Consider the following 27,864-nt stretch of genomic DNA (forward strand, 5'->3'; position numbering starts at 1 on the left):
TGTTTTGCTTTTTTCCTCTGTTCATCCCTCCCTCCTTCCCTTCTTTCTTTCCTTCCCTCTTTCCCTCCTTCCCTTCCTCCTTCCCTCCTTCCTTTCCTCCTTCCCTCCTTTTTGTTAAAACCCTTTAAAAAAATAAAAACTATCCTTAGCTTATGGGCCATAACAAAAAAAGGCTAGGAGCTGGGCTGTAGTTGCCATCCCTGGATTTAAATTATATTTAATATAACACACTGATTTTTAATATACTTGACATAAGAAAAGCATGTGTCACTTTTGCAAAGTATTGTTTAACAATAGTGAAATAAATTACTAATATGTAATGAGAAACACAAGATCTAACGTGAACATTGCTCGGATTAGCCATGGAGAATTTTTGGTTGTGTACTCCTGCAGGGCTTTATTTGGATGGTGCTAAAAGTAGTCCTTAAGTAGAGTTGCATTGAAAAGAAAGTTTCCTTTCTTTCTTTGCCTTTGAATAAGACTTTATTGAAGAATAATGTTGGAGAATATAAACAATGGTTGCTATATATTATTGAATTTAATTTCTATCATTTCAGTCACAGGAAAGATCTCACTCCATCTTCAGTGCTACATGGTTAATTTAACAAAGGTATTATATATTGAAAAAATGTTATGAAGAACTTCCATCAAATGAATAAAATAACCTGTGAATTTATTTTCCAGATATGTTCGGTGAAGGAGCGGCATGCCAGTGAAATGAGGGATTTGCCAAGTCGGTATGTCGAAATAGGTATGTCTCCACTGCTTATCGTTTATGAGTGGAAAACTTTAAAGAGTATCCATTTTATTAAGTGGAAACCTAAGGCCACGTTCTTCTTCAGGGCTCGCCACTTGGTACCTTGATAAAATAGATCAAGCAGCCTTTAAGTTTTGAAATTTCACCATGGAGACCCTTTTACTAAAAAAATATATTTCTAATTTTCATACAATAATTTTGTAGTTGGCTTTGAAGTCAAATAACCATGGGTTATTTACCATGGGTCCTGGCTTTGTTATATACCATCTGGACTTTGAACAAATTTCCACATTCTTCAATATTCTTATCTATAAAATGTGGAAAAGAACACCTGTCTCACAGGTTGGTTGTGAGGATGTCAAGAGTAATGCATGCACACACCTAGCACAGTACTGACACCATTTTCATCATCACTGGCCTGGCCCAAACTGCCATGGTCTTTTATCTGGACCACTGCAGCAGCCTCCTCACTGGTTAACTCCTTCCACTGTGAATGGCTCTCACCTAGTCTCCCCACTGCAGTCAACGTGGAGATCGGATCATGTCATCATCATTCAGTCCCTTCCCATTGTTCTCAGGATGTAGCTGAAACTCCTAGTGTGAACCAGCACAGGGCCCTATGCTGGCGCTTGCCTGCCCCTCTAGCTGTGGCTCACACCAGACTTCTCCCTGGTCTCTGCACTGCAACCACAGAGACCTTCTTTCATCTGTCCATGCTCTTTCATCCCCTCTGTCTAGAACATTCTTCACGCCTTTTTTCATTTTATTGCCTCTTAATCGTACCTTAGCTTGAATGTTTCTTTCCTGGGAAAGCCACTGGACCTCACTCCCCAGGTCATGTCCTTCCATTTTAGGCATGTATAACTCTGCATGCCTCCCTTTTCCAGCGCTTGTCACGGCTGTAGCAATCATGTGGTTATTCCATGCGTTCCTGTCTCTACCATACTTTAACCTCCTTGTGAGCTGGGTCTGTATTTGCTCAGTGTTTGTATCTCAAGGACCTGGCACAATGCTTGTCACATAATAGGTGCTAAATATTGTGTAATGTTGTGTTGAATGAATCATTGACTCTGGGAAACAGCTATTCAGGAGAAGGATACCATGGATGATACACCATTACTTTCATAACTTAGTTTGTAAAGATTATTCTGAGAAAAAAAATTGCTATGTTATAAGTCAGCTGTAAAATTCATTTGCCCATTTGGTTGGTGGATGAAGAATATAAATTTGATGGTCATTATGACAAGGTGAAGCTGAAATAATTCATTTGCACATGACTATTTCTAGAAACAGAAAGACAGACTTTCTACCCACGTGGCTAAATTGGTTATAGCATTTAAACTTGGGCTATTTTGTACATGAAGTCAGAAGTTGGTGGTGGGGTTGTAATAATTTTTTTTTTCTTTACCTTAGAAGGATAAATACATAGTTCAGATTGCTTAGAATATGGACAAAATAGATATATGCAAAATGTAATAGTACTGAGAAAACTAAAGATAAGAGAGAAGACTGATAATGTGAAGATACAAATGATTGTGTCAGTATCTCTCTCTTCTTTCCTGCCCCTCCCTTGCCTGTTAGAAAAAACCTCTGAACATCTCAATGCATAGTGTCCTGAGAGATAAGTATTTGAGTATTTTAAATACAGACAAGTGAAACAAAAAAGCAAAAACTGTGGGAATTTTTAAGGATATAAAAATTGTCAGGGAGGTATAAAAATGTAGTAATTATCATCTTTCCTTAATTGATATTTATTGCTCACATACTAGGTATGTGCTGTGTGCATTACCAGCATTAATTCACTTTATTCTCACAGGAACTCTTTGAAGTACAGGTAGCATACTTCTCACTCTATTGATAAAGAAATTGAGGCTCAGGGAGGTAAAAAACTTGTCCAAGATCTTACTACCATGGCCTTAAAGTGGATAGGATATAACTCTACAGAACCACCAGAAAGCATCCAGGCAAACAAGGCAGTTTGCTAAAGTGTATGATCTTGAGGATGCTTAACCTTCCTGATCATGCTTTTCTCACCTGTTAAACTGGAGTTGTAATACTGCCTTTCAGGATGGTTGTGAGAATAAGACATGGCACTGGTAATGTGCCTAATGTGGTACTTGGCACACAGTAGATGCTCACTAAATCATGGTGGTTATTATCACCGTGCAAACTCCCATCCCAACTCTGACTGCTAATAGCCGGCTCAGTGGTAGCCCTATTAGCCCAGAACCCTGGGATGATTTTATTACAGTGTAGTTTATCTGTACTATAATTTACGTGGAATAGACCATGTGTGGGTACTATGGTATCACATTACTGACATTTTACTACTATGGTTAATGGTTAAGTACCATTTTTTCCCCTCTTGAGAGCAAACCTTTAAGAACATAAGCCATTTCCACAGCAGGAGGCAAAGTGGTTTGGATAAGAGTCCTTGAGTAGAATAAAGGAAAGGGAAATATTAGGAGGTCTGGATTACAATTTGCTTTAGCCCTGAACAGTGTAAACCACTGTTCTTTAGTAAATGAGGTGAACGTGGCATTGAGACTAAAGAAATATCTACGGCTGTACATTTCTTAGAAGCCAAGTATTCATAACTCTTTCTTACAAGTCAAAATTTCAAAAGTAACACAGAAGTTATTCCTGTTAATAGGATATTGATTTACTTTTGTAAGTGAATAGTAACAATAATAATAATAAAGATTAAGCTCACTGGCCAATCACTCACCCATAAGGAGATTCTCTGTACATAGGCTTTGGAGCTGTTATTTTTTCCTTCCAAATTGCATTATTAGAAGTCCATCTGGTCCATGCCTGCTATACTTATTTTAACTTCAGTTACATCTCTTGTATTCTCACAAGACTCCCTAATCCTCTGGTGCTTTTCACCAAAGTCTTCCATGGTCTTTATGGAATGGTAGTTTGAGAGTTGATATTAAAGTTTTTGGGAAATGAAGCCAATGTTTGCATATCATTTCTGGGTGTATTCTCCAGGGGCAGATGACTTACATGCAAGGAATTAATGATTGACCTCCTAATCTTGATTTCATGTGGAAGTTGGTTTAAAAATAATGATAACTGATGGCTGAGTGCGGTGGCTCATGCCTGTAAGCCTAGCACTCTGGGGAGCCGAGGTGGGAGGATCACTTGAGACCAGGAGTTTGAGACCAGCCTGAGCAAGAGCAAGACCCCATCTCTACAAAAAAACTAGAAAAGTTAGCCAGGCATGGTGGTACACCTGTAGTCCCAGCTACTCAGGAGGCTGAGGCAGGAGGATCGCTTGAGCCCAGGAGTTTAAGGTTGCTGTGAGCTCTGATGATGCCACTGCACTCTAGCCTGGGCGATAGAGTGAGATCCTCTCTCAAAAACTAATAATAACAATTGAGATAAACAACTATATGGGAATCTCTACAGAATGGCAGAGAAGCCAAGAAGAAAGAGAGGGAGGAGAAAAGAAGGGAAATCTTTTTTACTTTAAGTAGTGTCAGTATCTTCAGTTGATCATATACTATGGTCTTAGAATTTAGCACATCATTCTATTTCCAGCCTCTTGATTGATTGGGAAAACAATGACCTGGAAATTGAAGATGTTTGGATGGTGGAGGAGAGCTGTGAGAGGATTCTTTCTTAGATCTAAGTATCTCTCTTCATCTTATTTTGATTAGATGTACAGATTACAGCAGTGGGATAGGGTGTTTTTGCACATGAGAGACATGATTTCATGTCTCAGTCTGAGTCTCAGCAGAGATTGTAACACCTGCTGGTATCATTCAAGGTGTTTTTCTTAAGGATCTTGCTGTATATGGTTTTCTGTTATGTTGCAGTTCAGTTTAAATCTCTGTAATCTACTGATTTTTCTGTTCTGCATTGAACTTTTCCCCAACATTTTATTATGAAATTTTTTTAAATACAGAAAAGTAAAGAATTTTATAGTGAACAGCATAGAACCTCCTAGATTCCACAGTTAAGTTTTTATTATATTTGCTTTAGTGTATATCTATTTATCCATTCCTCCTCTTGGGAGGGATGTAAAAACTTTCCAACTTAGTGCTAGAGACTCAGGTTTTTGTTGTTGGGAGTGTAATTAATAAATTTTCTCCGTTATAAGTAGCAGTAAGAAATCTGAAGCACCCAAAGAAACGAAAGTGTTTTGTTCCTTGCATAACGACAACCACCAGGCACAGTGCTAAATACATTACAAATAGAATGCCATTTAATCTTCACAGTGTCCTAGTGGGCAGGAGCTGTGATCTCCATTTTATAGGCGAAGAAGCTGATGTTCAGAGGGTCAAACAACCTGCTCAGGATTGTTACATCCATAATCAAAGAAGGCAACATTTGAGCTCAGATGTGCCTAGTTTTAAAGCTGTTGCTCATAACCATGGTGCCATCCCGTTATTCCCTGGCATTCCCTCTACCTAACCCCAGCCCTAGTTTATAGCCAGGGGAACCAGGAGGACGAAGGTTTGCTCCAGCATTCAGATACACACCACTGGGCAGAAATTCTCTGAAGACCCTTTTTATATACCAGTGATGATGGCTGCTCACCTGTTCTTTAAACAGCCAGATGAAATGGAAATGAAGTAGCTTTGTGTTTTGATTTTGGTTCCGAGAAGTATCCCTTTTGGAGAAGTAGAAATTGTGTTTCGACTTGTTTTATTCTGAGCTTGACAGATCTTCCTTGCTTCTCTTTCAAATTGTTAGAGAATCTCTAGAAGCCTTGGATGGCTTTCAGAATTGTTTCTAAGGAAAGGGAACAAGGCCATATTGTGGTTCGTTCAGCCTTTTTAAAAAGAAGAAAAGCCCTTGTTTTCTACTTTTTCGTGTTTGGTTTAAGTTTAGTTGATGCATCAAGGTAGTTTTATATTTAAGACTTTAAAGTGTAGCTGTTTGGTTTGAACCTTTTGACTAGCAGGCCCGTGACCATTTTCTTTTCTTTTGTCTCAGCAGTATGCTGTAATTTACTCAATAAATATTCCTCATCGGTGTGGCTTCGTGAGTGCTGAGGTTTAGTAGATGAGCTAATCATGTCATATTAGTGTTGTCATTTAATTGACAGCAGTGCACTGAATATTGATTAGAAAATGTGGAATTAAATTGCAAACTCAACTTACTTTGAATGGTTTCTGACTCGTACGTACTGTTAGCTCCTGTATGATTTGAATGTTTTTGTTGTTCGTTAGCCATTCTCTTCAGTTTCACTTCATGTATCAGGTCTTCCCCGTGACTTGCTGATATCAAGCATTGCGAAGTCACTTTTACTTTAATGCATCTGCTCATGGCACAGCCCAAAGCTGTTAAAATGTTGTGATTTCCAAATGTATTTTCAATTATCAGTGGTCATGCTTACAGAGTGTTTAAACTTACTGAAAAGTCTGTGGGCATTATATCCAGTTAATTATGAAATACTAATATCTGGTGACTAAAGGGCCAGAATCTCTTGGGAACAAGGCAGTATCATAAAGGGGCCCGATGCTTTTTCACAAGTGAATATAGGGCAATAAAAGGTAGTTGTTCTTATTTATAAATTGCTTGACAAATTTTTTGTTTGTTTAAAAATCATGGAAGCTAAGATCTATAGGATATCACTTTATTTAGCTTCAATGAAAAAAACCAAGTCCTTCTGAGTCATATTTAGCTACTGGACATTTTGGGACCAACAAGGGTTAAAAAGGGACACAACAAAACAAAAAAGCAGTACAAGGTCTATGTACTGTGTACTGCAGAGCTTTCGCCCTTGCAGTAGCACAGCGAATTCAGGAGAAGGGCTCGTACACCCTGGCTGCATGCAGCAGAACCACCAGCTTTGTCAAACCCTAACTTCTGTTCTTGCTAACTGCAGTGCACTTTTAATCTGAGCATATCTATATTCTGACTTATATTTTCTAGTGTGACTTTTATCTGGGAAAAAATAAGACTTCAAATTCCTACTTCTGTTACCTTCTACTTAGGTGACTTAGTCAAATTACTTAACCTCTCTGGGCGAAAATGATAGCGTGTGTGCTATTGAGGGTCCAACGTCATTTATGTATTTGTGACTCTAACACTGACCCCATTACCCTGGATAAGATGAAGTTGATTTATAACACCAACATGTTAAAATTTTGCGATTGGAGGATTCTGGGTGGTGGTGACAGCATAATTTTTCAAGCAAGCTGAGTTCTCACATAAAAATGGGACAACTAGATCACAAAACCAAAAACCCACAGACAACACTGATAACAAAACTGAGTGACAGAGGTAGTCCTAAGAACCCCAAGACACAAGGATATGGGATAAAATCACTGATAGCCGCAAGACCTGCTGTGGTATCAGCATGTTGTGCAAGAAAGCAGAGGGGAGCAAGGGGTCATCTAGGAGACTTGAGGCCAGGAGAACTCCAGGATAGCCAGGTGGCGTTCACTGGAAAGGACTCGGGCCGCTCTAAGAACGGTGGGCCCCGGGCCTTCGGTGAGGTGTCCCCAGTTCCCCTGGGAACTTGCACAGTTGAGCAGCCAGGGCTTCCCCAGCCCAGGGCAGCACTGGGGAGAAACTACTGGGAGCAGAAGAAACCCGGGACAGGACAAGGACAACAGAAACAAAAGAAAGAGAAGTTCCAGGTGAAAGTGGGGAGGAGCAGAGCCAGGAAATCTTAGAAAGCAAGTGGCCAGATTTTTTATACCAAATGAGAACAGCAGAAGAGGGAGCTCTAAGAGTTCAGTGACAGACATTTCACCTAAAAAACAAGCACCAGAAAAGTACCAAGGTCAAATCCATACTGAGTTTTAAGGAAGAGTAAATAATGAGCAGACTAATATCCCTGTCAATGAATACACACCAGGAAAACAGACCTACAAAATAGATCACAGCTGCAGTCTTCTGTTTCAGAATGAGCTACATCTTTAAAAAGTGATGAAAGAACAACAGAAATCAGAATTTAAAACTCTCAAATGAGGTGACAGACTTCAGGAAATATTTATGAGTAAAAGCTCATTTCAGAAATGAAGACTAAACCAGAAGGAGCATAAGAACAGATAAACACAAAAATAATGTTGTAGGAGGAATAGAAGGGGAATAGGAGGAAAATGTTAAAAATCACAAAGCAATAAGGAAAAAAAAAGATATAAGGTTAAATGATAAATACTGAATACAGGGAAAGATAGTTCATCCTATAATTAAAGAGTCCCTGAAGAAAAAATAAAACAAAGGAATGGAACAAATACCAAAAACAGTCTTGAAAAATTTCTTTAAACTACAAAGAAACAGCACTTTAAACTGTAAAATGTCATGTGTGTCTACAAATAGTAGCCCACGATGAGCAACATCAAGATACATTCTAATGAAATTACTGAACTTTAAAGACAGAAAAAAAAAAGAAACTTGGGCATCTATCTAGACCTGTACTAATATGGTAGCCACTGGCTGCTAAGTCTTTGCGGCGCACCTAGTGTGGATTGACATGTGATACGTACTTGATTCCAAAGACTTAATATGGAAATGAAGAGTAAAATACCTCATTAAGAACTTTTTATGTTGTTCCATGTTGAAATAATATTTTTGATATGTTGCATTAAGTAAAATACATTATTAAAATTTTATGTCTTTTGCTATTTGTTATGGCTACTAGAAAATTTAAAATTACATATGTAATTGTGTTTTGGCCTGCATTATATTTCTGTTGTCAGCTGATGGAGAACTTTAGCATCCCTTCTGAGTCAGGACTGTGTACAGAGTCATATTATCCTCATTCTGGAGCTAGAGGAGTTTGCTCAATGGAATTTTCTTATAAATAGCCCTTTTCTCTCTCTTTCTCTTTTTCTCCTAATCTACTTAGAATCTCTTTTTTCTTAGATTACTTCTAGCATGTCTCAGAATGTTTTATTCTCCTGAGTAAACCAGAGTGCAGGAGCCCTTCGTATCTACGTGGTGATGAGGAGGGGGGTGCTGCAGCTGTATGCACATCACGATTTAAGTCCATCACCTGAGCAAATGCACAGCACACCCCTCGCGGGGCCCTCCAGCCATGACCGCACTTTCTAGATCACCTCAGTCTGAAGTATAGCTACTGTCTTTTGTGGCTCCCTCTGGGAACTCTGCATTTTTTCTCTCCTCCTCCCCCCTTTCTTGCTTTTTGTTTTGTTTTAGCATATTTGCTCTCCAACAGAATTTGTGTTTGTTTTCTTTGTGATTTATCTTTTCCAGACAATCAGGTAAAGGAAGAGCTTCTGTGGTACTAGACCTATAAGCAACCTGAATTCAAACTGGGTTTCCTTTAGGGGAAAAAAATATTTTTTTTATTTAAATTATTAAAATCATTTTATGTGGAATAGAATAGAATTTTAGTGAAAATAAATAAACTGAAACTTCCATTGACCCACTGAACATTTGAAATATGAAACTAGTAATTACTTGAAGGTATTTTATAAAGTCAGTTCATAAACTTTTACATATTTTATGAATGTTCTATAGAAGAATAAATATTACCATTCAACATTTCTTTCTCTAAATCAATGGGAGAAATATTTCTTATACCTTCACATTCATTCTGACACTACTATCTCCAGTCAGCCTTTCTGGGATTCAGCTCTAACATAAAAATTAAACTGAATCATGTTAGATTTAAAAGTGATCATGTTTCATTGCGCTAGTAAAGAGCAATGGATAAACAAGACACCACCATTCATTCTGAAATGTCTCGTTTTAAGACAGAATGGTTGTAGACATTTTCCTAAATCATCAACTCACATTAGGAAGTGCGTTATTTTCTACATGAGTTTTTAATGTGATATCATTAGTAGTGGGTGTTAATGGAGACAAATTGCTAAGTGGTAGAGTACTCAAAGCAACATAAACCGCCATTATTTTAGAACTCTTAATTTGTAAGTCATACTGGGTATCACTGTAATTGCAGTTTTGTTTTCTATAAGAGATTTTTATTGATATTAGGAAATTATTTTAACAAAAAAAATGACTTAGTTTCAGTATTATCTGAATGTTGGTAACTTGCTTAACTGTGCCTCTGGAAATCTTGACAATATTATTTTTGTGTATCACTTCTTTATTTCAATTTTGGGTTTTTTATTGGTACAAATATGTGGGGTACAAGTGCAATTTTGTTGCATGCATAGATTGCATAGTGGTCAAGTCAGGACTTTCAGGGTATCCATCACCTGAGTAACGTGCATTGTAACGAGTAATTATTTAATCATTTCTCATCCTCGTCCTCCCTTCTACCCCCTTTACCCTTCCGAGTCTCCATTGTCTGTCATTCCACTCTCCATCCATGTGTATGCATTTTTATAGCACCCACTTATGAGTGAGAACATCTAATGTTTGACTTTTTGTGCCTGGCTTGTTTCACTTAAAATAATGGCCTCCAGTTCTATCCATGTTGCTGCAAAGGACATAATTTCATTCTTTTTTATGGCTGAATAGTATTCCATTGTGTATATATGGATTTTCTTTATCCATTCATTCATCAATAGACACTTAGATTGAGTCCATATTTTGCCATTGTGAATAGTGCTGTGATAAACATGCAATTGCTGGTATCTTTTTGATATATTGATTTCCTTTCATTTGGGTACATATCCAGTACTGGGATTGCTAGATCAAATGATAATTGTAGTTTTAGTTCTTTGAGAGATCTCCATACTGTTTTCCATAATAGCTGTACTAATTTACATTCCTGCCAACAGTGTACAAGAGTTCCCTTTTCTCCACATCCTCACCAACATCTGTTATTTTTAATAATAGCCATTCTGACTAGGGTAAGATGATATCTCATTGTGGTTTTGATTTGCATTTCTCTGGTAATTAATGATATTGAGCATTTTTTCGTATACCTCCTACTGAAGACCAGGAGGCTCCCTCAGCAGCTTCCAGGGAGGAGTGTGAGGCACACTGGTTTGGGAGTCTTTGCTCTGGCACTCGCGTCCCAGGTGCCTAGGCAAGCCACTCAACCACCCTGCCTTATACACAAGGATCCATTTATATGTCTTTTTGAAAAATGTCTATTCATATCCTTGGGCCAGTTTTTATTGTTTTTTATTATTATGGAATTGTTTTGAGTGCCTTGTATATTCTGGACATTAGAAGCTTTTCGGTTTAATTAAATCCCATTTTTCTATCTTTGTTTTGTTGCCTCTGCTTTTGAAGTCTTAGTCATAAATTCTTTTGTCCAGAAAAATTTTCCCTAAGTATTTTTCTAGCTTTGGGTCTTACATTTAAGTCTTTAATCCATCTTGAGTTAATTTTGTATATGGTGAGAGATAGGGATCAAGTTTCATTTTTCTGCATATGGCTATCCAATTTTCCCAGAACCATTTATTTAAGAGGGTTTCCTTCCCCCAATGTATGTTATTGTCAGCTTTGTCAAAGATCAGTGGGCTGTAAATATGTGGCTTTATTCCAATTTTTTCACATTGATCTATATGTCTGTTTTTATACCAGTACCATGTTGGTCTGGTTACTATAGCTTTGTAAGATAATTTGAAGTCAGGTAATGTGATGCCTCCAGCTTTGTTCTTTTTGCCCAGGATTGCTTTGGCTATTTAGGCTCTTTTTTGGTTCCATAAGAATTTCAGGGTGTTTTTTCTAATTCTGTGAAAAATGACATTGGTGAATTGATAGGGATTGCATTGAATCTGTATTTCACTGTGGGCACTGTGGTCAGTTTAACAATATTACTTTGTCCAATCCATGAACATGGGATGTTTTCCCTTTTGTTTGTGTTCTCTTCAGTTTCTTTCATCAGTGTTTTGTAGCTTTCCTTATAGAGATTTTTCACCTCCTTGGTTAAATTTATTTCTTAAGTATTTTAATTTTTTGTAGCTGTTATAAATGGAATTACCTCCTCGATTTCTTAGGTAGATTGTTATTGTTATGTAAAAATGCTACTAACTTTTTGTATGTTGATTTTGTATCCTATAACTTTACTGAATTGATTTAATCAAATTGAAGAATTTTTTTGGTGACATCTTTAGGTTTTTCTAGATGTAAGATCATATCATCAGCAAGTAGGGAAAATTTGAATTCCTCTTTTCCAATTTGGATGCCTTTTATTTCTTTCTCTTGCCTGATTGCTCTGGCTGCGATTTCCAGGACTGTGTTGAACAGGAGTGGTGAACTGGGTGGGCATCCTTGTTCCAGTTCTCAGAGAAAATGCTTTCAACTTTTCCTGATTCAGTATGATGTTAGCTGTCAGTTTGTCATGTATTGCCTTTATTATTTTAAAGTATATTCTTTCTGTGCCTAGTTTGTTGAGGGTTTTTATCATAAGAGGATGTTGAATTTTACCAAATTCTTTTTCTCTGTCTATTGAGATGATAATGTGGTTTTTGTCCTTGATTATGTGATATATCATAGTTGTTGAGTTGTTCATATTGAATCATCCTTGCATTCCTGGAATAAAACCCATTTGATTGTGGTATGTTATCTTTTTGAAGTGCTGTTGGATTTGGTTTGCTAGTATTTCGTTGAGGATTTTTGCTTCTGTGTTCATCAGAATATTGGTCTATAGTTTTCCTTTTTTTGATGTGTCCTTCTCTGGTTTTGGTATCAGAGTGATACTGGCCTTGTAGAATGAGTTAGGGAGAACTCCCTTCTCCACAATTTTTGGAACAGCTTCAGGAGAATTGGTATTAATTCTTCTTTGTACCTTTGGTAGAATTCAGCTGTGAATCCATCTGGTCCTGGGGTTTTTTTTGTTGGGAGATTTTTTATTACTGATTCAATTTTGCTACTCATTATTGGTCTGTTTAGCCATTCTATTTCTTCCTGCTTCAATCTTGGGAGGTGGTATATTTTCTATTTATCTATTTATCTATTTCTTCTAGGTTTTCTAGCTTGTAAATAAATAGTTTGTTCATAATTGTCTCTGATAATCTTTTGTGTTTCTGTAGTATCAGTTGTAGTGTCTTCTTTTTCATTTCTGATTTTGTTTATGTGGATCTTCTCCCTTTTCTTGGTTAGTCTAGCTAGTGGTTGTTTTGGGACAGTATAGAAAAACCACCCTCCAAACTGAGATGGTGTCCAGAGACCAAAAAATGACTTGGACAAGTCCAGCTTGGCAAGTTAAATGAGTTTATTAGAGGTAACTTACACAGGGTGTTCACTCTGGAGTGGGGTGGCATAGGACTTTTCCAGGGAGTAAAATCTGTGCTGCCTGCCCATTTTGTCATGTTAAATTTCTTTTTAGTGAATGACGTGGAATCTTCCCTGCTGTCATTGCATGTATACAGGCTAATCGTATTAAGCATGTGCAATATATCCATCATGTGTCTTAATGTGACCCATGTTATGTTAATGATATTAAAATTGTTTTTAGGTGGGGATTTTAGTAGTAAAATGAGCCAAAGGGTACTATGGGACAGTAAAAGTGGTTACAAGCAGTCTAAACGAGTTTACAAGGAGATGTTTACAGCTGCGCTCAGGGCCTTGCAGTTTTTCTTTGTATTTTTGTGTTTATCTTAAGCCAGTGCTTTTCACCCGTGGGTGTCCATTTTCCCCTGTGGGGAACCTTTTTTTTTTCTCAGCGATTTATCAATTTTGTTTATCTTTTCAAAAAACCAACTTTTTGTTTCATGGATCCTTTGTATTTTTTTTAGTCTCTATTTCATTTATTAAAATAGTTCTTGATCTTTGTTATTTCTTTTCTTCTAATTTTGAATGTGGTTTGTTCTTGCTTTTCTAGTTCCTTGAGGGTACATCCTTAGATTGTTAATTTATGATCTTTCTACTTTTTTGATATAGGCATTTAGTGCTATAAACTTCCCTCGTAGCACTGCTTTTGCTGTATCTGACAGGTTTGGGTATGTTGTATTTTCATTTGTTTCAAAAAATGTTTTGATTTTGTTATTTACCCAAAGATTGTTCAAGAGAATGTTGTTTGTATAGTTTCCAAAGTTTCTCTTGGTATTGATTTCTAGTTTTGTTCCACCGTGGCCTGAGAATATACTTGACATGATTTAGATTTTTAAAAATTTGTTGAGACTTGTTTTGTGGCCCAACATATGGTCTACCTTGGAGAATGTTAAATATGCTAATGAAAAGAATGTATATTTTGCAGTTGTTGGGTAGAGTGTTCTGTACATGTCTGTTAGGTCCATTTGGTCTAACATGCAGTTCGAGTCCAGTGTTTCTTTGTTGATTTTCTGTCTTGATCTTTCTAATACTATGAGTGGGATCTTGAAGTCCCCCACTGTTATTGTATTACTGTCTATCTCTCTTTAGGTCTAGTAATATTTGTTTTATGAATCTGGGTTCTCCAGTGTTGGGTGCATATATATTTAGAATATTTATATCCTCTTGCTGAATTGAAATGCTTCTAGTCAGTCATTTTGGAAAAAAAAATAACATTTTTTGTCAGCTTATAATTTACCCACTGCATATAGTCTCTGTCTAAATTATTACTAATTCTCACTTAGTAAAGTCTGATAAGATTTACTACTTAACAAATAAGCATTTATTACAACATCTGGAATTGAGAAGCAAAATAGATTTGTGCATCTCTAATCTTCCCGTGTTTTCTTTAAAGAACACATTAGAGTTTCTATCATGTTCTTAATTAGAGACCAAGAAATTTTCTGTCTTTTTCATGCAAGTTATTGTGGACTACGGAATCAGGATGTTGAGGAGGAAGGATTTGGGTAGAATTATTTTCTAGCTTCTCTGTTCTGTTTCTTTCAGCTTATTCATAAAAACCAAGGCCATCATGTATATTTGGTTACCTTTAGGAGAGATGCTGACACTGCCTGTCAAACTAGCAGCCCATTTGGCATCCCAAACAGGAAGAATACCTGTTTTACCCACCATTTCTTTTGTGATTAGGTGATGTTTTCCCTCGGCTGCCTGTGGCAAACAAGCACAGCAAAGCCTTCTTGTGATTACCATGAAAACAGTTTCTGAAGTTTATCTGATTCTTTGTTCTTCACCCAAGTTGCTGATAGAGAACTGTGTGTAGCATTTCAACAATGATACGTGATTTAGTAAAACAAACTTGAGTCCATTTCTTCCAATCAGAGTTTAGTAACCTCAAGAGCGATGGCAATCAAAACCTCTTGTTAATATGCCAGTATGTCTTGTAGAATGTGAAATTGCCATCTCTTCCGTTACTGGGTCCTGTGTGGACCCATACTGTTCAATAGCATCTGTACATCCAGCTGTCCCCTGCCCCACCTCCCAAATGCACACACAGCACTGTGAGCTCCAGAACCTTTTCCAGCCTGAGTATGCTGGAAGTGCTCATCTCTGCACATGTGGTAGAAGTGAAGGTGTTTCACCACATAAGCTCTTTTGTGAACATTTATCACATTGCCACTTTACCAAAACTGTTTTCAAGTGCCTGGATAAAAATATTCAGGAAATATGTGTTAGTGACAGGGCTGGGACCAGAGCACTTGCCTTTGGACTTCCATTCTGTAGTTCTTTCCAGGGTACCATGACCACCCGTGCAATCTAACCAAGGACAAAGCATAAGAAATGTTAGCCTTTTTAAAGTGCATGTTGCTGTTTAGTAACTTTTTGGTCATCCTCAGTTTCATTTTGGTGTGAAAATTAAATTGTGAAAACAAGTGTTTAAGGAAAAGCATTAAAGATCAGCAAAGACAAAGAACACTAAGTGATTGGCAAGGGAAAGGAAGAAGGAAAATTCAGTAGCCCTCATTTTATCTACATTTTGGATTATATTTCTACTCTGATTCCTTTCTCTTGTAAATGAGAAAAGTTATACTTGCAGAAGTTAAAAATGACTTGTCCAAGTTAAATTTAGTGGAAGTTATAAACCTTCCTGACTCAACCAACATTCAATATTATTGCTAATATGACACACTGAGTTCCCCTATTTGGATAAAGAAGGTGATTTCTTCATGGAAGTTAACTAAATCTGCAGCTAATACCACAGAACTGTGGAGAAGATCTGAATGAAGACACTCTTAGACAATGCAGTGGGTTCCAATGAGAATTTACTCCCAGATGAATTCGTAAGTGCAGAGTACAGTTCGTCAAATAATCTCTGCAACACTACTATTGTGTCAGCTGCTTCTCTGAGAAGAAAAGCCACCCCAAAATTCAGTCTCTTAAAACAATGATCATTTATGTTTTATACCAGCTAATCATTAGAATCATACCATAATAATATTTGTACTTCTTCCACAGAGCTTTCTATCAGATCTTTGGAGTCCAGTGTAATTAAATCCATGTGCTTCTTACGAGATGCAATATTTCTTCTATATTTTAAATAGACTATTCTTTAAAAGGAAAGAGAAATTTTAGTTTTTTCTCTGACCTTTATTTCGCTTAAGAAGTAACGGTGTTTCGTCATAATGTAATCTGTATTTATGCCCCTTTTTTAAAACTTCAAGATCTATAGTGTTTTGTAATTACAGATAGCATTCCTTGTGATCTTTGTACCACTGTAGTGCCCCAATTGTGAAAAACTTAAGTTCAGGCATTTTAAAAATTTAAAATGTCTTCATGTAATCTAACTATGTCACTTTTTAACTACCTGGGCACAGTATCACCCTTGAACATCCATGCTACTATTATCATTGGATTTGGTTTTGTTTGTGATGGAAATTTTCAAGTCTAAGTTCCCACTTACTCTTTTCTGGTCCTGATTGTTGTGAAGCACTTTTAGTGCTAAGTCTTGAAACTATGTTCAACTGTGCCCCCTTTATGTTGGCTTTTTAAGGGGGGTCCATCTGGCATTCACAGTCAGTGTGTCCTTCAGTTGTGTGCTGCTCTTTGCTCCTGTTAATGATGAATCCTGTGTCCCTTTTGTTTGCAGTGTCTCAGTTTGAAACCGAATTCTACATCAGTGGACTTGCACCTCTGTGTGATCAGCTTGTTGTACTTTCCTACGTAAAAGAGATTTCAGAGAAAACGGTAATTATTTTCTCCCCAAATACAAAGGGATGTGGGGGTTCCTTTTTAGCATTACACCCAGATCAGGTTGTACGTCAGAGGAGTCTGCTATAATTGGAGCAGGTCTTTCTGACCTACAAAATAAGGTTGGCAGAGATTACCCTGTAGACCTAACATATTTACCTTCAAAAAACTCTACTCATTGCCTGCCTTTGTTCCTTTTGCTGAGCACAGAAGAAAGTCTTTTTTTTTTTTTTTCCCCCATCTCTTTTGGTATTTTAGTCAAAAGGAATGAAGGATTCCTCTTGCTGAAAGGCAAAGAAACTAAGCTGACATTGCGCATTAGCAGAAATGACAGCAACAAGGTTGATCGGCTGCAACAACAAGGGTCCCTGGGTCAGAGGGAATTACGGAAAGGGCAGTTCATTATTTCCTTTGGTCCAGACATATTTGTTTACTTCTCAGTGGTCTAGTGATCCTGACCAGATTGATAGTTGCTTTGAAATGGATTCTTGCTGACGCTCAGTTATCAATGCAAATGATGGCACATCCAAATATGTGGCTAATAGAAAGCAGCAGATGATCTAAATTTCCTACTATGTGACCTTGGACGAAGGCTGTATACATGGCCCAGTGGAGGGGCATTCATGCCCAGTTTCCCTTTGAAGCTGGGGTTGGCCCCATTCCCAGCTTATCTTTATTGTTAGAGTCCAGGGGTCCTGCCAGCAAGAGGGTGGGGGGGTGGCCTCAAGGCATAAACAAGGAGAGCTCATTGTTAAGGATTTTCTTTTGGGTGCTGTATATAAAAGGAATTGCAATTGATTCTCCAGTCCTTTACAGTAAATAGGCAAGTGAGTTCTCCTTGTTTGTATCCTCTCCTTTTTTTTTCTTTTCAAATGGCAAGAAATAAAATGGGGAAGAAAAACCCTGGGAGCCATGGTTTTGAAGTAGTAGCTGCTCTTGAGCATTTCTCTGAGCGAGACTTGCATTAGGAAGCCATCACTATAGTAACTGAAGCTCTGGGTGCCCATGTTGCTAGGCAATGAAATGCTGTAGACTTAAGTGAACACTCCAACCTACTAAAATCAATAGGGTTGGCTTCTAGCCCTATTGCAGGACATCAGTTTACTATTATTTTATTTATTTTTTGAAAATAAAGAAAAGTAGTGGCTCCTGAGGGAATAAATACAGTGCTTTTTGTTGGGGAATGTGGGGAGGTTTGAGAATGTGATCGAAAAAAATAAGAAAAGAAGCAGTAAAATGAAAAAGGGAAAGTCTAATAAAAATTGACCAAAAAAGAAAGAAAGAAAGAAAACCTTTGTTAATAAAAAACAGAGACTATTAGAAGGAAATAAAAAACAAAGACAGGCCAACCTCATAGCGCAAATTAGAAAATGGACTTTTTCGAAGGAAGAAGTGAGGGTCTTGGAGATAACTTGAAAATGTGGTGCCAGTGTATATATTTACTCATTTTATAGAACATCAAAGTGCACCTTAAATCCTTAAACACAAATAAACTCATAAAAAAGACTAAGGGAGGCCGGGCACAGTGGCTCATGCCTGTAATCCTAGCACTCTGGGAGGCCAACGCAGGAGGATCGCTTGAGGTCAGGAGTTTGAGACCAGCCTGAACAAGAGCGAGACCCTGTCTCTACTAAAAATAGAAAAAAAAATAGCCATTCAACTAAAAATAGAAACAAAAAATTAGCTGGGCGTCATGGCTTACAACTGTAGTCCCAGCTACTCGGGAGGCTGAGGCAGGAGGATCCCTTGAACCCAGGAGTTTGAGGTTGTTGTGAGCTAGGCTGACGCCACGGCACTCACTTCTAGCCTGGGCAAAAAAGCGAGACTCTGTCTCAACAACAACAACAACAACAAAAATGATTAAGGGAATAACGGCTTTGGTCTATCCCATGCCCTGGCTTTCTTTTTTCATATTGAAAAATTTGTTTTTATATTATTCAGTATTATCTCCCCAAATATTTTCCATGTAATACTGTTTGCATATGTGCATGTGTTCACATAGTTGTAGTCATAGTCACATGCTACTCTGCATTACACTATTTTTATGAGCTTTTTTCCATTCTCTCTCCATATGTGTATGTAGTCTCCGTCATTATCACATTTGGTAATTGTGTACTATCCCATCTGGTTAGTACACCCTAATTTATTAAGCTGCTCCCCCAGTGTTTTACTTTTATTTCATTCATTGATAAAACACATGTATGTTAAGAATTATGCTAGGCACTGGGAGTCAAAGGTCAACACAGCCAACTTCCTGCTCTTAGGAAGGTCACAGGTAAGCAGGGCTGTGTGGCGAGGGAACAAAAGATGTAATGTGAACTGAATTGCATTGCTGATGCTTTTCTTACACATATAAAGGAACTTTTTATACGGTCTAGTGAGTCCATTTTCTTTGAATTTTACTTTATTCAACTTTTTTTATTTGCTCTTCTGATTTTGATATGTTTTCATTATTATAATAGCCAATTTTTTAAGTGTTCAAATCTTTTAGTTTTTTCCTCCTTTTTTTTCTAGTTTCAAAATCAATGAAGTCCCACTTTTTCCACAAATCCCAGCCTTATCATTTGTGTAACTTTAACTTTAGTTAACTTTTGATCCTTTGTTCCTTTATCTATAAAATTAGGAAGAGTAGTACTTAATTTTGCAGCATTAATTTAAGAACTCAATGAGAATAATCTCTACACAATCACCTGCTAGGATGGTTGAACTGTCATTGGTCCTGAGTAAACGTCATCATCCTTCCCCTTCCATCTTTATCTAGAGCTATGTTGTCCAAAACTGTAGTCACTAGCCATATGTGGCTGTTTAAATTTAAACTAATGAAAATTAAATAAAATTTAAAATTCAGTTTCTCAGTCACACTAATCACATTTCATGTGTTCAGTAGCCACCGTGACTAGTGTTTACCATATTGGTAGTGCAGGTATAGAACATTTCCATCGTCTCAGCAAGTTCTGATTTGGAGATGACTCTTAATCTTTGACTTTTCAGAATTACCAGCAAGTTTACTAGTAGCGGCAATGATTTCGATAATGGAGCAGTTTGTGATATTATCTTTATTATTGCTCACATTTTTCTGGAAGAGATGTAATAAAGTTGTCCAAATACAAGGTCGCTGTCTTGAGCCACCACTTCTGTGGAAGTTGAATGGGAAGTAGTAGTATCTGTCCTCTTTATCTCGTGCAAAATGTCAGAAAATAAAATAGTTTAACACTGTTTTATTTTCTGTTAAAAAGCGGCTTATGGCAGGCTGTTAGAAAGGCTTACTTGTGCCAAAATGATAAAACCAAGGCAAGTATGGCTAACTGAAATTAATTTGTATAACTTATAGAAAAGTAAATAAAATGATCCTTTCCCTCTCTTTTCCCCGCTAGGAACGGGAATACTGTGCCAGGCCTAGACTGGACATCATCCAGCCACTTCCAGAGACTTGCGAAGAGATCTCTTCTGATGCTTTGACAGTCAGAGGCTTTCAGGAGAATGAATGTAGAGATTATCATTTAGGTGAGAGAGATCAAAGATCTGGCTCATGTGATTTCTTATACTTACCGTTTTTTCCCTCTTCCACTCGATTTACACTAAAGGGAATTTTAATTGAGGTGCTGAAAGGATCTTAGAAAATATATGGGCAGGCCTTTTATGTTGAAAACTAGGGCATCCAGGCCCAGAGATATTGCAGAATTTTCCTGAGCTCTGATAGCAGAAGGGAAGGGTAGAGATGGGACCAGGACCAAGGTGAGGATTAGGCTCCTTGTTTTTTGTTCTTGTATTTTTTCTATTGTCCTGTTTAATGTGACACTTAATGTTGAGCAGCGTGGCTCTGTGGTTGTCATATCACTCCCAACTTTATGTTTCTAGAAGGTTTGGGTTTGCTCTGGGATGGCAGAGACATCATCTTTCTTGTTTGTAACTGAGTGCTCAGAGCCTGGAAGAGTCCTGGGACATAGTAGGTGTTCAGTAAACATTCGCTGAGTGGATGGCTGAAAGCACGTAGTCACTGCTCAGAAATAAAGGGAGAACCATTACTGTTTAGGAGTACTAGGGACATCTGTGGATGTTATCATATCCTTGGAAAATATATTGATGAAAACAGAATAGTTAAGCTTTATAGAAATTCTTTTACTGCTTTAAAAGCAATGGACATTTTATGAGAATGCTTACAGTTCTCATTTTGACCAAAGGAACTTAAGAAATATTCTATACATGTTTAAACTCTCTTATATGAAGCCCCTAATGAGTTGAAAAATACTGAGAGTATATTCTGGACTTGGCAAAAGTGATTCACAACCAAAAGCGTCCAATGTAGGTATTTTGCTCAGAGCAAATCTGCTGCACACTTAGAAATCCTTCAAAACAGGTTTTATAATTGAATTCTGCAGGAAACCCTCGGATTGGCATTGTGCACAACATGCTGAAATGATAGATTGTGTCCCCAGGGCTTGGGCGTCTGTCATTTATACCTCAGGTGGCCTTGACCTTGTTGAGGAGGAAACATATATCGCCAACTATGGGGTGTAATTGTTCTGTAAAAATAGAACAGTGCTGTAAATAGCCATAAATAAAGTTTATATACTGTAGATGAATTCTCATATGCAATAGACATGGAGAATTTTGAACACTTTTTCAGCTGAAGTGAGAGTTAATGTATTAAATACAGAACTTTAAACCCACCTTACTTTTTAAAAGTTTTTTAGTATTTTTCTATACTCCCTTCCTCTCCCTTGCTTCCTTCCTTCTTTCCTTCCTTTTATTTCAAATAATTTTACACTTAAATATTTTTAACAGCACTGAAATACATTCTGTCATTCTATATCCTTTCTCCGGCCCTTACCTTCCAACAGACCCAAACACTTGCAACAAAGGTAGATGTGTTTTCTGTTTACTCTGAGATTGGGTAGCCTAAGCAGGTTCTCTGAAACCCTTGCCAAGTTTTCTACCAATGAGTCACCCAAGTTGTTCCTCTCTTCTCTCACCTTTAGAATACTCGGAAGGGGAATCACTCTTTTACATCGTGAGTCCAAGAGATGTTGTAGTGGCCAAGGAACGAGACCAAGACGATCACATTGACTGGCTCCTTGAAAAGAAGAAATATGAAGTAATTTTTATTTTGATTTCCTTGAAAGTATTGACTCATCTGTAACATGGAGAGGGTAAAATATTTTTGTAATAAATCTTTTATGTAGTTGAAGTAGAGTGCCCCAAGCCAAAAATATGTAGGAGGTCAATAAATTTCTAATATGCTTTTCAGAAATTAGGGAACAGAAAGATTGCAACAGGTTGACTGGCTTTAGTGTTAAATGGGGAGGAGCTGGGGATGGAGGGAAGGAGTAGGTTAGATGCAGCCCACTGAAATTTTTATTTCGTGGTTTTTTTCTTAGGAAATTAAAACAGCTAGTATTTCAGAGTTGTCTATTTGGATATTTTAGTGAAATCATTCATGCTTATCAAATTACTACTCAGGATGGTGTGAACTACCGTTTTGGATAGAATGATGTTGCCCAGTCTAAGGGAGGCAAACCTGAGGCCTCAAGGCCACATCTGGCCTTCCAGATCACCAAATGCAGCCCTTCAACTGAATCCAAACTTCACAGACATATTCCTTTATTAAAAGGATTTGTTCTGTAAAATTTGGATTCAGTCAAATTTTTTTTTCAAAATTTTTTTTTCAACTTTAATAGGTGCAAAGACATTATTATGTTAGTTTAGTTAAAACTCTTTAGGTGGGCTTATATAGTAATTAGCTAAAAACAACAACAGCAACAAATAGGTAGACTATTTCTTGCACTAAGTTTATAAACACCTGGAAAGATTTGGGAAAGAAAAATTTTTTTTTGTTTATAAACAATTTTGGAGTCCAGGTATTGATACCTAGTTCATAACCCAGTTATGACCATGTTGCTTTAGATCTAGTAGTTTCTTAAAGCAATAATTTTGTTTTAAACATTTATGTTAAAGTAATACTTGTAAACTTTCCAAAATAAAAACAAAATGAGAGATTTTCAAACACTTAATTGTAGACATACATAAACGTATGCGTATAGTTTACCTTTTTATTGAAACGTAAAGGAAAAATGCCCCTTTGTCAATATATGTCATAAAGATTTAGAATGACAAATGCCTTTTTTTGGTGTGGAGACTAGGAGATTTTGTTGTGTTTCGGTTTGTGTCTGAAACGTGATTCCAATATCCTAATGTGGAAATGAATTCAAATGGAAATAAGAGAAGTCTTCATTTTGGTTGACTGCTTTTGTTTGAGTATGAATTCAGTGAGGTTCATTCAACCATAGCATTAAAAATTCCAGTGCTTCAAACAAAAGCCATGAGAAAATGGGGTTTTATTCATGTAGTCCAGAATGCTGAAACATATTAATGATACAGTGTTTATAACCTTAATATCTTTCTCTCCACCTTCTCGCATTTTCTGTCCCTCCTTTTCTGCTCCTTTTGTCATGCTTATGTAAATATAGGAAGCTTTGATGGCAGCTGAAATTAGCCAAAGGAACATTAAAAGACATAAGATTCTGGTAAGTTTGCAATTTTATTATTTGAAACATGACTTTATCATTCAATAACTTATAATGAGAATGAAAGTAATTTGAAAAGAACAGGTTTTTCCTATCTTTTGAGAATTTATTTCAAACTAATTCCCTAACCTGTGAGGTCAGAATGTTTCATTTTATCGAATCAGTTTCTACTTGTAAACAAGAGACTTGAACACCTGCTAGGAGGTAGTTTTAGGTAATTTGGAAACTGTATTTGTGAAAAACACTTTAAATAGAAAGCATTTCAGTTATGTGTGTGGAAGTTTCTTAAATCATAGGTAAAATCACATTATCACAAAATTCATGAAAAGAGTGGTTTTATAAGACTACATTATTTCAGTGTCTCCATAATAACATACTCAATTGATTTTGTTATGGAGACTAAGCTAGGACATCAAATACATTTTTATTACATTTTGGACTCTAGGAAAATACAGAGAGTGAAAACTCCTTTCTTTGCTACCTATGATGGTGAATGTGCAGATGGAAAGCAGAGAAGAAATCATATCCTTTATATGTGAAGGGTCCTTGGAGATCATCTAGCTCAGTATTCTTGTTTACAGAGGAAAACTGGAAACTTAGTCTTTTATGGCTATTTGGGTTTCAACACAGACTCCTTCTGCCTACGCTTTTCCCACCTTAAACTCCTCTGTAAAACTCCACATAAAAGCCTTAATTCCCAAAGTACACAAGCGAAATAATTTAGGAATGAAAGGAGGAGGGAAAACCAGAGCGTCTTTTTTTTTTTTTTTTGCAGTCAAAACTGTAACGAATAAGCAAGGATTCTCTAGAAATGGAAGAGAAGGCAATGCAGCCCTTAGCACAGTATATGTGGAGATGCAGAGAAGTGACATGGCGTGGCCTGCTTGCTTATGTGGAGCATGTGAGGGGTTCACCACAAAGGCAGCAAAGGCCAGATCCGGAAGGGCCATCTGTAATTAAGAGCTTGGTTCTGTCTCCATTACCGCTAGAAGACAATGTAAGCTTTCAGTGCTACCTCAGATTCCCCTGTTAGAAAGATTCTCTGATGGAGAATAGGGGGCCAGAGAGGCCAGCTGAGATGGAGATCAGTTAGGAAGCTTTCTGGTAATGGAGGAGGGAAGTGGTGAGACCTGCACAGAGTAGCCGGTAGGAATGGAGGGGTGAAGATAGGTGGAAGATGCAGTAAGCGCGAATCTTTGGGATGTGGTGACTGACTCTGTGTGGACAAGAGAATGAGAGCAAGAAATCTAGGCCGACCCCCAGGCTTTGGGCTTGGGCCTGTGGGTGGATTGTGCTGCTATTCACAGACAGAGAAAGGGATATTTGGACTCAAAAATAGATTTGGGAGAGTTATCAGCAAACAGTGTCAGTCAAATGTGTGACCCCACACACAGCAGGTGTGTAGGATCAGAGAACAGAGGACCATGAGTGGAACTGTCAGGAACACTGTCGTTCAAGGGAAAACGTACATAAAACAGATAGGGAATGGCCAGAGGAAGGTCATTTCGTGGGAGCTGAGAGAGGAGAGCATTTCAAGGTAAAGAGAATTAAATGTTTGAGTAGTGAGGAAAACAGGTTGGAAAGGTAAGACAAGGTCACCTAGTCAGTTGTATGCTGAATTTGGTAATGTGAAAGTAGCTAGTGTGTTTTTTTGTATGTTGTTATTTAATCTCAACATGTCATGGGGAGTGAAAAGCAAATAGGAGATTATAAAGTAGGGTTGAATAGAGACTGTCAGGTTAGCCGTGACGTGGAAAAGAGTGAAGACTGTAGCCAGGGGCTGTGGCATGATGGGATGATGGTGGTTGTTGGGTATTTTGTGCACAATTGGCACTTAAACATGCTTGTGCGAAGGGAAAAGAGACAAAATAGTATTGAGGTAAAAGGTGTACAGAGAAAGAGGAGGCATTTGGGATAAGCTCTACAATGGGGAGGCGTGGGCACAAGAAGAGAGATAGGGGGATTGGTGTTCTCTTCTCTGAACCTGGACAGAATGACCCTCCATAGATATCAGCATGTGTGATCTGTTCTCAGAGAAATAAGGAAGTTAGACACCCTTTCTTCACTCAAGTTCCTATAGATTTGAAATATGATATCCCATAGTTTTTAGATAATGACCATTAAAGTAAAAATTTAATAATCTAAAAACTATGGGTGTTTCCCTTCACTCTTTAAATGGGCATGTCCTATGCATTAATTATGTGTAGAATTTTTTCTCCTGGCACAATATCCTTTTATACCAGGCATCCAGAGAAGAAACGGGCTTCTGCTATTTCTGCCATCCAGGAAGAAATTTCACATACACCTTTTTGTAAATAAAGTAGAAGTTAAAAATCCTAGTTCTGTTTACATACACTGAAGTTAAGCTTCTGGTGAACATACTTTTAGGTGGAAATAATATTTCATAAGAAGACAACGCCCTAACTACTTTTCATATCACCATATTGCCATCAGAGCCATACTCCTATGCCCCTGGTGGCATTGTCCACCCCAGATCCTTTCAGAATAAGGGAAATAAGTAGAGTAAGTGAATAAACATGAATACTCTGAAGCCAGTCACCTCACTGCTTTCAGCTCAGTTTCTTCATCTGTAAACTTATGGATTTGAATCACATGTTATTCTGAGCTCATTTTTACTTTAATATTAGCTTTAGTATCTCATATTTTCCTTTAATATTAGAACCTTTCATTTCATTTTTCTTACAACGTTTTTCAGACTTATGGTAGAAGCAGCAGGTAGCTCACATTTTATTGGTAAAGGTACAAGAGACAGTGTTATATCCAGTAACAACATGGAATTGTTGGATCATGTTTCTAATATTGAAGATTTCCTTTGTAGAAAATCTTTTAGAGAGGGGCAGATTAGGAGCCTTTAAAATAGTAACATTATTTTTTAAAAACTGTGACTTCTAAAATGTATGCAAATGCAAATGCATTTAAAAATATATTCATATTTTTCTTAATAAGCAACATAATTACCTAAAGCAAACTAAGACATGTAAACAGGTTGCAGTCAGTAGTGCTAATAGGACCCTGAGGCTGTGGCCTCCTTAAAAACTCAGACTCAAATTTTGGTTGTTCCAGTTGAATTATGAAATTTCTTCATTTTATTCTCCCTAGGATATTGGCTTGGCATATATAAACCACCTGGTGGAGAGAGGAGAATATGACATAGCAGCACGGTAATGATGACATTTTCACAACTACTTGCTATATAAATAGAAATGACCAAAGTTAACAATGAAAATAAACCATTCTTTGCAGTTGACAGATATTTTATTTTTTTTATATCTTTCTAACAGAGACAATTTTTGAATATTAATGGCTTCAACCACAGAATGAATTAATAGATACCATTTCCCCAACTATGTCATTTTCACCAAAGGAGAATTAGGTTTTCTTTCATTATTTAATGAGAAAGGTATCAAGAACCATGAAGGTTCTGAGATTTATAAGCTAACAGGTTAGCCCGCTACAGTTTCTTGGGTGCTGGCAGAAGACATGAGACTCCTGGGTTGGCGCTAACAGACTGTGTCAGCAATAGTAGTAGCCAGAGTACTACTGTGAGAGTAGTAGTAACGGGAGTATCAGCGTTTGCCCCAGATCCCCAATCCCCACAGTGCAATGTAGGGTGGAACAGGTGACCCTGCTCGTGCAGTGGGTTGTGTTACAGGAGAGGAAACCGAGCTTAGGGTATCTGAGTTTTTTCTAGTGGGCAGTAAGCCTCCTTGCCCTTTGCTCTGGAAGACAACATTACCTTCATTGTACTGGCCAGTAAGCAAATCTGCCCTGTGCCCTGGAGGGAGACACCATCTGTGTCCTGTAATTTCTTGGGCTATTTGCTTTGCAAGCATCCTTGAAAGATGGTCCAGAACAAAGTGCCTCTGTTCACAATTCAAAGAGAATTGTTTCCCAACAAGAAAGTGGCAATTAAATGGAAGTGATCAGACCCCAGGATCCTGGGTCACAGGGGTCTGTGGTGAGCAGAAAACGTGAATGTCATGTCGTGCTCACGTGGGTCTGTGTCGGTGCTCCCACTGGAGCTCTCCAGCCCCGTAAGTGACTGCACGGTGCCCCGGAAGGTTGCCTCCAGGCCTGCTTTGAGTCTCCTGAGATTATGCAAGAAAATGTGTTTCCTTGATGTGTAAAGTAAGGTTTTATTCATACATAAACAGTCCTCCAGCATATATACTATGATAGGATTCTAGTTTTCTGAAATCTGATTTTGTAGTCCATAATGTAAAGCCATTCAGAAAGGGTCTGGCACTTTTCAGATATGATGAATTTTCTTCAAGGCAAGAAAGGTCCCGAAACCAACAGTGCTCATCTGGGTGAACGGGAAACTCAGAGCAGACAAATAAGAAAACCCCTAATCGTAGTCTTCTGAAAGCGATTTGTCTTTATTTGTAAATATTTTGTATTAATTTTTATAAGTTCTGTCAACTTATGTATATAACCAAGTAACAGTAATATCTTTGTTTTTATTGGCACTTGAGATAGAAATTTGTCAAAACTCTGAGAAGAGAGATTTATCTAAACCACTGGGGAAAGTATCCACTTATTCAGTCTCTGTTTATTTTTTATTTATACTTTCTTTCTCCCTGGGTTGTTTATACTGCCAGCAAATGCCAGAAAATTCTTGGGAAAAATGCAGCACTCTGGGAATATGAAGTTTATAAATTTAAAGAAATTGGGCAACTTAAGGTAAGCAAAGCT

The 27,864-nt window shown here is 37.5% G+C and overlaps 1 protein-coding gene across 1 annotated transcript in view; it reads left to right on the top strand.

Annotated features, from left to right (window-relative positions):
• The window catches only part of VPS41 (vacuolar protein sorting 41 homolog (S. cerevisiae)), a 219,530-nt gene that overhangs the window by 146,933 nt on the left and 44,733 nt on the right, over nt 1-27,864 (top strand). Inside the window, exons 10-16 of the mRNA XM_012656464.1 lie at nt 685-751; nt 16,524-16,621; nt 19,999-20,128; nt 21,604-21,719; nt 23,092-23,148; nt 26,269-26,330; nt 27,771-27,852. Coding sequence (XP_012511918.1) covers nt 685-751; nt 16,524-16,621; nt 19,999-20,128; nt 21,604-21,719; nt 23,092-23,148; nt 26,269-26,330; nt 27,771-27,852 — 612 coding nt within the window. The remainder of the gene's footprint in view (nt 1-684; nt 752-16,523; nt 16,622-19,998; nt 20,129-21,603; nt 21,720-23,091; nt 23,149-26,268; nt 26,331-27,770; nt 27,853-27,864) is intronic.

The sequence above is a fragment of the Propithecus coquereli genome, unplaced genomic scaffold (genome assembly GCF_000956105.1).
Source record: "Propithecus coquereli isolate 6110/MARCELLA unplaced genomic scaffold, Pcoq_1.0 Scaffold502, whole genome shotgun sequence".
Taxonomy (NCBI): domain Eukaryota; kingdom Metazoa; phylum Chordata; class Mammalia; order Primates; family Indriidae; genus Propithecus; species Propithecus coquereli.